Source organism: Pomacea canaliculata, linkage group LG7 (genome assembly GCF_003073045.1).
Source record: "Pomacea canaliculata isolate SZHN2017 linkage group LG7, ASM307304v1, whole genome shotgun sequence".
Taxonomy (NCBI): Eukaryota; Metazoa; Mollusca; class Gastropoda; order Architaenioglossa; family Ampullariidae; genus Pomacea; species Pomacea canaliculata.
This window is the reverse complement of record NC_037596.1, coordinates 3,147,943-3,161,506: the sequence shown is the minus strand read 5'-3', so window position 1 is coordinate 3,161,506 and position 13,564 is coordinate 3,147,943. Positions and strand designations below refer to the sequence as shown.

Here is a 13,564-nt window from a genome sequence, read left to right as displayed (position 1 = left end):
ACATGCGCAGAAAATTTCCGTCTGTAATACTTCCTGTTGACATCATGAACACAGCTGAGAGACAAACGTCGTACACCTCCTCTGTGTCCTGTCGAAATAGGCAATGTGTTCCCAATATTTCGTTCAACGATATTGAGGAATTTAGTTCCAGAAGCTCGGCAAAGCGCAGTGATGACTGTGTGTACAACTATTTCGCCGAGAAATATATATTAAAAGTACGGGTAATATATACACGCAGTGGAGTGAACGTGCAATTGTGATCGCAGCTTTTTGTCTGAATGTTTTTCTATTGATATGGATTTATCAGATTAAAACAAACACACACACAGTTGCTCCGAATTCCTACAACGATTCATATGATTGCCGAGCAACATCTCGATGCTACAGAACAGTAAAAGCAACTTGGCATGGTCAAGATTTTGTTCGTTTGTCAGAAAATCCTGTTTTTACGACAGCCAGTTATTTCGCACATTTTTTTTTTTTTTTACCCTCACCCTCCCCTCCCACCACCATTGTTAAACTGTCAACAGGTGACTGTAAGCTTTAGGTGGGGGAAGGTGTGAAGATCTGACGATCTTAGGTGAGGTGCATTCAGGCTGTCAAAGGCCGGCGATTGGTCGCTTGCTACTGGCTGTGACAGGGTGCGTCTGATTGGTCGGCTTGACGTCGGATGCAGAGTAAAAAGCAAAAGAAAGTGTTTGCATCAGTTTCCAACCTGACATACGGCGTGAGATATGGCAGATCTGTACACACCGGGCTCGTTCTACATTTTTCTTTCCCTAGAAAAATCATCCTTATCAACGTCTGAAGTTAGGCTGATATGTTTCCATTTTGTGTGTATTTCATGAAACGTTTTTGAACTTCCGATTCAGAATAATTGACATGATTTTGTTCGCATTTCACATGTCTACCTCTTTTCTGGTTCTTCTTTTGTCTTTCTTTAATTTTAATTGTTCTCCACTTTTTCTTTTCGCTTTCCACTTTCCGGTTTTTTTCCTTTTTCCGTTCATGTTTTGCTCTATCTATACTCTATAGTCATAAATAATTTTTCTATGACAGTAGAACAGGCACTAGTAACGACTTCGTCAAAAACACATATTGTTTTAAGATTATTTTAGGATTTAATATTATTTGATTATTTTGTATAAGAATGACTGCAATCTTATGACATATGGAGCATTTGAATGACTGTAGTCTGCTGGTGACGTAGCACATTAAAACTGGTATCTACTGATTCTGTCTGACACTTTTTTTTTTCTTGTAGATGTGTATCCTCAAGCAACACCCGAGAATCGTCTCTAAGGCGAGCAAGAGGCCAGTTAGGAACTTAGGAGACGACTTTTTGAGAAAATGTCAGGAGACAACATCGATAAAATGGTGCAGCACTCTTTGGTACTTGCAGAAAAACAAGAAGCGCCGAAAATGAGAAAAATTGCCGCTAGCGAGCGCCTTTCAAGATCCAATCTTCGGCTTGTAGAGGAGACGCGCGGCCTGGCGTACGCTTGACACGGTGACACCTTAACAGATGACGAGGAGGACGTGGACCAGGGGGTGGAGAACCAAGAGAGATACTTCGCAGGAAACCATTTGTATCGTGGTCGACTTTCCACCACACTTGTTCCAGATGCCATTGCCCATGAACTATTTCTTTGCGGGAAACGTCCTTTTTCTTCCAATTACTTGCGCTACGCTGTGTTGATGCCTGTCATCAGCAACGACCTTCGGCCAACGCCTGGCTACCTCGAGTTGTCGGTGTCCGTAAGGTGACCAGACGTTTCGGGGGCGAAAGCGGGACACGTGCCGATGATGGTGTCGTCACCGTCAAAAAACGCCGAAAAAAGTGATTTTTAAAGACAATCGGGACATTTGATGTACTTGCCAGAAAGCCAGAAAGCGGGACATTGGGCGTCCCGCCCGATATTCAGGCGGGACACGAGGTCAAAATCGGGACTGTCCCGCCTAAAGCAGGACGTCTGGTCACCTTAGTGTCCGCGATCCAACGACATTTCATGAGAGCAATATCCCCCTCCACCCTTGGACACCTGCCTTCCTGCTGCCAGCCCCTTGAATCTTGTGGAGACCAGACAGCAGTTAAGGGGCTTCTGGCTCACAGGCAGGTCCCTCAAAGGGACGATAAGATCTTTCAAGCAAAATAATTCCTTCGGGCAACCCTACAATAATGTACAAAAGAATACATAATATATATATACACATGTATGTACACTCTTACAGCGTATTTTCAACTTTCGATTGAAGTCTGTGTTTCGCTGATTGTTTAGACAGGATGTACACAGTGGTCTCCCTGTTAATACTCTCTACCCGATAACTCAAGGAAGGGTCATTGTGAAAGGGAAATAAATAAATTCGCAATTTTGTAAAAGAAGACCGCTATCTTTAAAATTAAATGGTGAGTAGTACTTTGGAACCTTTTTTTAACTTTATAATTAAAATGAGAGTTAAGTCACACATCTAGCTTAGGCAGGCACGCATGAAATGTATTGCAGAGGTTGTGCATTGCAGGTCCAAAATACAGTGGCTACATAAGGACATAACTATACTTAAAACGTTCAAACGATGAAACATATTTTATTGTGAATGAGTTTCCCTCTCATTATATAAGGTAAAAGGGATTGGGGAAATGACAGCAATGAACTGATCAAGAAAGTAAAGCACCACCCTATCTCCCTGAAAAAAATTAGATTGTCTGGGTTGGCAATGCTGCTATTCCCTTCATAGTTTCTGCATAAGACAGGTTTCACAATGACTGCAGAAAATCACGAAAAAAGTTACAGTCATCAGAGCCATCAAACGAGTAACAAGAAGAAAAAGGAAATCGCAAAGCTATTCGGCAAAAACATTGTCCTTGATTAACCTACACCTATTACTCCGTAAATAAATTTTTTTGGAGGGAGGGTACCCATTGAATTTAACATAGCAAGGTCTGACTGTATTTTATAAGTTTTATGTATTTTTATGCACATGTCTGACTTAAAAAGAATAGAGCTTGACTAAGGTAAGAATAAATATTTTACCCTAAAGTTTATATTTATGAGATATGTAAACAACAGTTATGTTATCTGTGCTTATTTATAATTTTTTGTTTACAAAGTGGACCAAATTTTATATGCATGAACAGGGGTTGCATATAAGGGCAACAACATCACCAAGTTAAAAAAAAATTAGGGACTCTAGTATGAAACGTGGAGACACCTTTCTGATGTAATGTGGTTTGAGCAATGCAGAGGTGGAGACACCTGTTACTGCATTCATGAAACCAGTTAGAATAAGACCGATTCTCCCTGTAAAATCAATCACAGTGTGCATGGAGACATGCATTCTGACATTTTCTCAAGCATCGCTTTCAAGTTCCCCTGAGAATTTCTACCCCTACATACTGCCTATTCACAGTCACCTGCACCTTTGTATATGGGATAACCATTACATTAAAAGGGTATGCTTTTTGTACTTTTTTCTTTTATTCTTCAGATTGAACATTCAACAGCGTGGAATCTTAGTCTTTAATTCATCCATGAATGTAGATGATCTAGAAGCGCCTGACACTCTTATGCAGGATAGTACTTTAAATAGTGATATAGGTGAGTATCTTTTTGTCCACCTGCAATTTACCTTATGGGATTTGTATGATTAGAGAACTTGCAGCGTGTAACAAGACTCTTTTTTGTGATTGTCAGCTTTCTATGTCATTATTATGATGCTTTCAGACGATGACCAAGTGAGGCAAAAGCACTGCACGATTTGCAGAAGACCGACAACTTGCTATGTGGATACATACATTGATGTCTTTGTTAATCGTGCAACAGTCGATGAGTTGAGAAGAAGCGGTTTCAGTTTCCATTGTGGACTGGGTAAAGTATCTAAACAGGCTTTTCAGTTGTTTTTTTTTATGTGGAGCAGAGCATGCTGCAAAGAGCAAAGAGCCCTACGGTCTGAAAGTTAAACTAGTATGACCGCAATTAACTTAAAAGAGTATCTTTCTGTTATTTTTATTTGAAAGTACAGTCAAACTTCTGTAAGTTAAAGTTCTCCCAACTCAAATTTTAAACATCAGTTGATTGGTTTCCCATTAAAGCAATGCATATTCAACTTCTGTGGCTCAAATTGGCCTAGCCAAAAACTTCCACAACTCGAATAAGTTTAAGCTGGTCAGAATATTGAAACCATTTGAAAATGAGCCAGAAAGTGTAAAACTGTGTACTCCTTCCGACCCTGAAAGAGGCAAGAACCATGCTGAATGACACTTGTTGATCAAGTTGCGCGAAGATGTACCCAAGAACATTTTTTACTCACTGTCTATCATTGGCTTGTTTATTTTAAAAGAAATGAAGAGAAATTGTTGTCATACATCCATAACAGACTTTTGCTGGGAACAATGATGTGGTTTTTTTTTTTTTTGACATAGAGTAATAGATATGGCAGACGAAAACAAAAATCACAGAATGTACCTAAAACATTTCTTCACTGTCATACCTCAGACTTAAATTCTATTAAAGCAGCAACTTACAACAAAATTACATAAATATGTCATGCAACAAACGATTAATTAATGTCCCATTTTTCTTAGTTCAGAAGTGCCAATTAACTTGTTTTGAATAATGTGTATTAAAAATGTGGAAGAAAGCATTAATCATCAAGAACATATTGTAATTTATGAAGTTGTCAGCACATGCTTTCTTTCTCATTTTTTCCCACCATGATTCACATGCAGAACCTGTCTAAGTATGGTCTTCAAAGAGTTAAAAGACTACCGTTTTTTCTGGCTGAATCTTGCTTGTTGAACCTTGCCATTACTGTTTTTTAAAATCTTTTGTTAAGGGAAATTTCCACAGAACTTTATTATCATCAGTTTTTATGATATATTCAACAAACGTTCACTGTAATGTGTTCATTTTATGCTTGATATTTTGTAGTCTACATTCTAAAACTATTTTTTTTTTTTGGGTTTGGAAAAAGGTCAAAGCATGAAATACCTGGCTAGATTTGACTGGAAGAAGCACCCAGCAAGAAAAGATTCATTAGTAGAGATCCATTTGGATTGTTATTTAGAAGACAGTGACATATGCAAGGCAATAGTAGACACCTTAATTGATATCTCAAATCATCACAAGATAGAAAGTGTAATTTATCAGTTGCACACATCAAGGAAGATCAGATTGTTTGGTATCAAAGTCAACCCACTGTGCTTTGTGCTGGAACAGCCAAACTTTGTGCAGAAGAAGGGACTGTGGGGCATCTCATTAGAACATGACACTGTGGAAAGTGTTGATCACATTATAAGAATAATCAGCAGCCTACTTCCTGAAGAGATTGTTATGACAAGAGACTCCTGGACAGTTCGGCAGCATCATATGGATGATTTATCAAAATGGAAGTTTAACTCGCCATGGAAGTTCATCATTCGTCTGCAAGAAGAGGAAGGTATTTCACTGTGGCTTATTTCTTATGAAGTCAATGCAGGCTATTTGATTTTTGCTATAAAATTAATTTGTTGACAATTTGTGAACTAAGTATTTTTGTATTATTGTGTTAAATCTTTTGGCTGATATTTTCAAAAAAGTAAGGGCTGGTTGCCTTTCTTTCACTTCAAGATCAGATTAGAGGTAATCTTTTTTAAGAACTTATTGTTGTGAAAACTACAAATAAGAAAAAGGTATGGTAGAGGAAAACTTTACAGCATCATAAATGTTTCTTTTGAATGCCTTTCTTTTGCTCAGAATCAGTGACCGGCAGAGTTGTCAAGACTGCAGTGCGAGAAGCTCTAGAAGAATTCACTTCATCGCTTCTCCAGCAAGACAGGATGGACAATCCATGGGGATCAGTTTTGGAAAATCTAAAGAGTCTCTTTGTATCAAGAAGTGTGCAGAAAGACACAGCAGTATGTATTCAAGAGCAGTTAAAATGGTCTTATTATTGGTCACATTGAACTTTGTAAATCATTTGCAAAGTGCATAGATGTTTTGGAAATATTCAACTTGTTACTACTGATGCAGTCTCTTCTTGTTATCTCACCAAACCCATCTCTAGCCACACTTTGCGGCAGAATGGATTTCTTTATGTATCTTATTCTCTCTTTCGGTGCCACCATTTTTTCCTCTTGCCCATCACTGTGATGAACGGATGGTGGAAGATGATGTTGGGACTGTAGTTATAAAAAGGGGGATAATGTGCTCGGTTTGAAAGTCTTTGAAAAAGACATAGAGACCTGCAAGAAAATAAATAAGATAGCTTTCGGGATCATCATTATGATGTATGCTAGCCAGGAACAGTCTTCAAAGTCTAAAAGATCCTCGCATAGAAATCTTCCATGTCACTTTTGTCTTTAGACGCTTTGTTTTATGAGAATTATAAATCTTTGCTTTGGGGTGTAAAGAGAGTTTTACTTTTTAGATCTCTTTTTTTCCAAGCCTTTTCACCAAAGCAGTCACACCTATATGTGTTCATGCATGTGGGCCATTGCACATGGATATAAGCATATATACATATAATTAGCTCTCTCTGTGGTAGGGAAGTGGGGCTGATTTCAGGGCAGAAACAAAATTCTTGTGACATTGCAGTACAGTCAAAACTAATTCAGGGGCTTCTATCGCGTCAGCTTTAGCGTAGGAGAGGTATTACTGTCTGTATAGCTGTATAGTCCTAAAGGTTTTGGTTCCATACCACCTTAAGCAACTAGAAACAGCATATTATTTATCTCATTGTGTTTGTATCAATTTCCTTGGCACAGGGCCAAACCTCAGAAGCAAGTGTCACCTCCTTAGCTAAACCAAACACAGAGCCATCATCAAAATCACCCACAAGCAGGACAAAAAGGCTGTCTTTCAAATCACCAGTTACGGTAGTGGAGAGTACATTGAAACGTGCACGGACATCAGAAAAGCTTGGCTATCAGGTACGTAAACAACATCAACAATATGGAGTGCTTTAAGATGGATTATCTTTGGTCAGTAAATGCATGGATGGGGGATATTGAGTTTTTTTTTAATTTTAGGCTAAGTTTTCAGCATAGAGGTTGGCTGTTTTAAATTGTTGTTTTGATAAGATTTGATGATACTGAAAAATATGTGTTATGAATCAACTGATACTCATAGGTGGAAGTAATTTTGATGTGTAAGGTTTTAAACAACAATAAAAAAAAAAGCAGCTTAATGGAAGACGGATCTCTTCACCCAAGAGCTAGAAAATAATGGAGTTTTACTGTGTGCATGTTTAAATGGAAGTAATATTGAAAAACTTCAGCAATTGCTGAGTGTATTGCTGGTGGTAACTGCTGTAGAAACTTTCTCTTATAACATTTCCATGTACAGCATGCTATTTGAATAAGTGATAACATTATTACAGATATTTATGAGTGGGTTTTGTACAAACTTAAATTTACAAATTAACATAATGTGTCATTTTCTACCTCTTTACAGAGTGGACAAACTTCGACATGGCAAGCCAAGAATTTCTGGCGGCAGTTCCTTCAGGACGCATTTCCAGATTACCACAACAAATGCTATTTTATTCCACCAATCTACATGAATCGAGTACCCCTTAGCAGACAATTGGTGGCCGGTATGCCAGTGCTGGTGCCACAAGCTGCTCGTGGACAAGCAGGATGGTCACCTATAGTGATCACCACTTCAGATTTAGAACAGCCTCAGGTGGTGTTGGACAGTGATGTTCGAGATGACCGTGCACAGCAGCATGTCTTTTTCTGTCTGAGGAAGATGGTTGAAGACATGGAGGAAAAGGGGATGATGGTGTTGAGTCAGCTGCAGTTTGGGGATTACTTGAATGAACCCAGTTATGCAGCAGCAGCTGCACAACTGCCGTCACCGTCAAGTCTGCCATCTGCTTTGCCAAAAAACTGGAAACGTGGGGACTTTGATGTGCTTATCATACACAGAAAGTATGGTCTCCTTGCTGTTGAAGTAAAAGCTTTTGGAGACAACATTAAGGCGCTGAACATGTCCCAAGAGGTTGTTCATGTAACGTTGCGCAAAAAACTGAAGCAGGCAATCAGCATTCTGGACAAATCGAAAGCAATGCTGTCACATTTGGTGTCTGACATTGCTCCAGGACTGAAAATTGCAGTGTCCCTAGCATTTCCTAGCATCAAAAAGCAACAGGTGCTTGAAGCAGTCATGGAAAATTTAGATCTTGAGCGGGTGAGATACTTGCATTTTCTTTTTTTGTGGAATTAGAGGCATTTCCTTTAAAAGAAAATGCTGACATAAAGCTTTATAAACAGCTTGCAAAACTGGAGGTGTTCTAGCATGGTGGTTAGGGCTCTTAGCTTTGAAGGCTGCTAGTTTGAATCTGTGACTATGACTGTGAAACTAACCCCTCCCCATCTGACATATGATTACTTGATTTATTAGGGTAGTTAACCCAGTCCCACAGATTCCAAAGAATTCTTTACTTATAGAAAATTTGTTCTGTCTTTAAATGCAGCAATTCCTTCTAAAGAACAGTCAGCAGTTAGTGATTAGAAAACTTTCTAAATGACTGTAAACCCAGCAGCAACTATACAACCCTTTTTGAAACTGACATTAAGTCAGGATTGATTTAAACCATGGCAAGAGAAGGTGACCCTGCCTTCCACATGTCATGCCCTAGATGTTAGGCTATGGACGTGGCAGAACTGTCTGCAGATAGTTTTTTGTGGCAACAACCATTAACTTGATAATGCTGATATATGCTTTATGTGTATCAATAAAAGGATTTGTGCCACCGTCTTGAAGTATCCAATCTCATCGAGGCCTCTGAAAGGATTCTTTGCTCAGATGATTTGTCTGACCATCATGCACCATGGGAGGTAACTGCCGAGGTCTCAGAAAAGCTGCAGAAATGGTGGAGGTCAGTGGTTGCTGTGCATGGCCCTCACCCACTAATGACATCAGAATGCTATGAACATCTCTGGCAAGGTAAATAGTGGCTGTGATACTTATAGTGATGCTAATGTCCACTTATCACAAACATCTGCATAGATCTGTAAAAACGTAATTTTATTTCTAAATTTAGTTTTTGTAAAGTGTCCTTTCTTTTCTTATATGAAGGTTATTGTTACATAGAGACATTTCAGGACATTTTACAGAATAGCTGTTCATTCAAGCATATGTTGATTGTAATTTTTTTTAAATTGTGCTCTGTAGGTTTTGCGGTCCTGCTACCACAGTAACTGTTCCTTCAATTATGTCTGCTCGACTATCATTAAGGACATTAGGTGATGCTGTTTCTGCAGCTGGAAAAGCATTTACCTGCATGGCTCTTTATCCAGAACAGATTAATCTGCTGAACAGTTCCCCACCTCGGGTTTTTCTTGCTGGCCCTCCAGGTACTGGTAAAACATTGGTTTTACTGTTAAAAGGAGCAGAGAGCTTACGACATGGGAACAAAATTCATGTTTTAAGTACCTGGGCATATGGTCGTAGCGCAAACATCATGCTGTGCCACCTTTTAAAGCAGACTGTGGAACAATTATCAGATAGCAAATCAGCAAATATTTCCCTTTCTCATCTTGAGCTACATCATTTGGATTTAGAAGATGAGGAAAGCACGACAAAAGCAGCAAGCTACATGGCGGACAAAGCAGATAACAGTTTACTTCATGTCTTGGTTGATGAGGCAGGCCCAGACAGAAGGTAATCTCAGCAATATCACAAAGTAATTTGCTGTTTGTTTTTTGGGGAGATATTTTATTACTGTAATATTTGTAGGGTTATTTCTTTTCTTAATTTTGTAGAGTAGGAGCTACTGTTTTCTTTAAAGTAATGTAAGTAATAAATGTCAGCATAAAGCAATAAAGTATTACACCTAGGAGCAGGCATATAAAAGTTATAAAGTCAATTTCATGAATTTTCTTTACAGGGGTCATTTCCAGAGGTTTTGCCAGGGAACTTTTTGCACCATGTGCCACACTTAGTTTTGTGGGCTGCTAGCTGTTTCCATGAAAATACCCCAGGCAGCTGGCAACTGGAAGTTTTGACCAGACCATTGAGATCACCACCTGTAGTAGTGCGGGAAGTGATACAGGCTGATGAGTTTGAAACAGAGGTTAAAAGGTACAGTGAGAGGGATATACCTGCGCCTACAGATGGCCCTCCTGTGAAGAACCTGTATCATAAATCTGGGAAACATGGTGTAAAGTATCCTCAGGATTGCTTTGAGTGTGGCAGGGAAATTGCAGATTTCTTGCACAGCCTACGTATTGAGAAACCAGGTAAAACACAATGGGAAGATTTGTGCAGGGTAAAGATAAAACTATGCTGTAAAAATATTTAGTCAGAAAAAGCTAAAACAAGAATCCTAAACTATAAGGAGTTTGTGCACTTCTCCACACTTCATCTAAATGTTAAGTAATGTAGTTACAAGATTGTACTGATAATAAAGATTTTAAAAATACAAGTTGCATATTCTCTGGTCAGCTGTATGTGCATAGATGCAAATATACACACCTCAAGTCTTTAATTATCACCAACAGTGGCAAAATATACCCATACCGAGTTCTAGCTAGAAGCTGCTTACTGCACATGCTAGAGTTAATGACATCATTGCAGGCTGATTATCTTTCATTTGTGAGATGCATAGTGTGCAGGAAAATTTATATGTTTTATATGCCGGTTTTGTTTGTTGGATAGTTTTAAACCTGGAGGGTACGTATCCTGCTCCTCCTTCTCTGGAGTTCAGAGACGTGTTGGTGCTATGTGCAAATCCCACTGACAGTGCTGTTGTTCGTGGACTTCAGCATCGTATATTAACGCCAAAGTTTTTAAGGCCGAGAATATGGAAGGACATTGCAACAGCCCGCACAAATGTGGTCTGGCTTGCAGATCCCAACCACGTGAGGGGCTTGGAAAGAAAGATTGTGGTGTGGCTGCTAGACAATGTTCCAGACTTCACCGACTACCGACTTCATGCTGTTTCACGCTGCACTTCACAGTTAGTGTTTGTGTTGCCTTTAGAACAAGATTTCATCTCAAAGAGTGTCTCTTCCTCATCATTGGATCTGATGTTATGACCAGAAAACTTTACATCAGCATTTTTGAAAAAAAATGCATTTTACATGCACCGATCACCCATTAATTTTCCTGGTCTACAATGGTCATCATAGACCAGGGGTGCCCAACCTGTGGCCTGTGGAAGTGCCTCATTTGGCCTGCTTATTTTAACCAGACACAACATTATTTAATTTTTAAAGTCATGATTCTGGCAAAAACCATGTTCTGGCCCACGAGATTTTACATCATGTTCAGTCCAGCCCTCGGGTGAGTAAAGGTTGGCCACCACTGTTATAGATGTCACCAAACAATGTTACAGGTTTGTGCTTTGCGTCACACAAGATATATTTCTCCAATAGTGTGAAGGACAAGTGTGCCCAGTCAGAAATAAATGTTCACAATTACAAATTAATGTTCAATCAGTGAGGTCTGCAAGAGTACAGGTGAAGAATAGCCTGCACTGCCCAGCTGAGGATCGTGCCCAAATTGATTATAAATTAATAGTGAATGATTCTTTATACATGAAATATACTTACTGCCAGCTTACAAACAAATATGTATGTGGCATATTGAAGATTCAACTCATTAATTACATCAACTTTTATTTGATAGATCATGCAACATATGACAAAAATCTACTTTTAAAAAAAGAAATTTTACTGGTTAAAGTACCTTTATTAGCTACTATTGTCAGTCTGGAAATGTCTTAATTTTTTTTAAATATTACCACCATACCATGGAACAAAATTTAAATAAAGACTTTCTGAAGCTTTTCCCTTCCCCCTTTTACAGGAGTATTGTGCATGTGCTGTATGGCATTGTGTGGTCTCTTTTTGTCTAGCTGGTATGCCAATACAGCTGTGTAGAGAATTATGTCTAATGGGAGATAATAGAGATAAACGCAATTCTTATTTCAAAAGACACATGTATTTCACACAATTTTATCAAAGGGAGAAATTTTATTGAATATTTGTGCACGTCCTATGAGGGAAGGAAGAAAATGGATGGAGAAAGTTATCCACCCACTAGTGGTAGTTGAAAACAAATTAAGAAACTATGAAAAAAGTGAAACAATCACATCATCTTAAATCATATTTGTGCACATAGTACATGCTTTCTAGAATGTGAAAGTATCAAGTGTTGATGCTGCTGAGGAGTAACATGCAGAAAATTTACTAAGTTCTGGAGGAGGGGGAAGATTGTGTTTTGTCGGCATACATTTAATGGAGAAGGCAAATTACTCAAAAATTCAAGAAACATTTTGAGGTCTTGGAAAAAAAAAGTCATCCCAGTCATTGTTGGCATTCTGGTTCAAGTCACTTAACACCTGCATGTAGCACATGTACACAATACCTGCATTGTAAAATTGCTCATAGGCATGAAATTTCTGTTTACATCTTTAGAATTAAGGTATGATAAAAATTTTGTACAGTGGACAGCATATTAATATTTTAGTGATTGATTTATCTTAAAATTATTTCTAATGTACACTACTACATGTGCTTATTCAGTGGTAGGACTGTGGTTTATGATTAATCAGGAGCAGAGTGATATATCTTTCAAAGATCAGCTAGAAAGATGATACAAGTGTTTGTATGCCCAAATTAGTGACTAGCAATGACTTTGACTATAAAAGGTTTTCTGAAAACTTTGACGAGTCTAAAAGTTCTCGTTATAAAGCACTTGACCGGCTGTTTACTGCCTAACAGAAATAAGAACTATTGGTGTTGTCAAATGTGTCCCATTGTCAGCCATGGAAGATCTTTTTCTTTGACCTATTGCTGGGGGAACTGCATGTATTATATTGGTGATAACCAATTCTTCCTACTCCTTCTGGACTGTTTATGTGATAACTACTCAAGAGGCAGCATAATTTATCAATTCTTAAATGTTGTACTTGTAATCGACAAATTAAATCTTTTTATTTCCAAGACCTGTTTTGAAAATGTTTTTCGACTCTGACTTGTGGGGCATGTGTGTGTTCTCATAGGTAGTGGTGGAGTCTGAAGATCTGTGTAAAAGTTATTTGAGTGTTGATGCTGAATGAATGTTTAAAAAAAAACACTAATTCCTGGATTTGTGTACATGTCGAGATTTTAAACCATGAGTCTTCCATGTTTTCTAAACTATGATAATCCAGATTATAAAATCTGCCATCATTCCATCATCAGCTGTTCCATTAATTTCTGAGTTAAAATTCATCCTTTTTTAGTTTGTACCATTTCAGAAAATAAAGTCATTTGGATTACTATCTAAAACAGCAGTACACAGGTAAAGTGAGGAGTGGGGGGGGTTAATTTTTACAAGCATCTTTGTAAACATGACAGCAATCACAAGATACAAGTCAAGTAATTTATCTGTAAAAGTTTCAATAATAACTTGTTAAAGAACAGTCCTCTTCCCATGAAGCATGCATAACTATGACTGAAGATTAAAAATTGGGAGGTTACACAGTATACTGAATGCAGAAAATCTACTCTGTTTATAGAAGCAAACATAACAGACCAAATGCATAAAAACAGACAAGCACTTTTGATCACAGAAAGCCGAGAGAAAATCGCTGA

General features: G+C 38.3%; 1 protein-coding gene across 1 annotated transcript; it reads left to right on the top strand.

Annotated features, from left to right (window-relative positions):
* Window positions 1-2,289: 2,289 nt before the first annotated feature.
* LOC112567878 lies at window positions 2,290-12,931 on the top strand. The gene is made up of 11 exons (XM_025244747.1): window positions 2,290-2,407; window positions 3,487-3,596; window positions 3,723-3,866; window positions 4,972-5,436; window positions 5,733-5,893; window positions 6,743-6,907; window positions 7,431-8,168; window positions 8,723-8,927; window positions 9,156-9,644; window positions 9,871-10,222; window positions 10,641-12,931. Exons 2-9 carry the CDS (start codon window positions 3,530-3,532, stop codon window positions 9,179-9,181), a joined length of 1,971 nt encoding a protein of 656 aa, XP_025100532.1. The 5' UTR covers window positions 2,290-2,407; window positions 3,487-3,529; the 3' UTR covers window positions 9,182-9,644; window positions 9,871-10,222; window positions 10,641-12,931.
* Window positions 12,932-13,564: the final 633 nt, after the last annotated feature.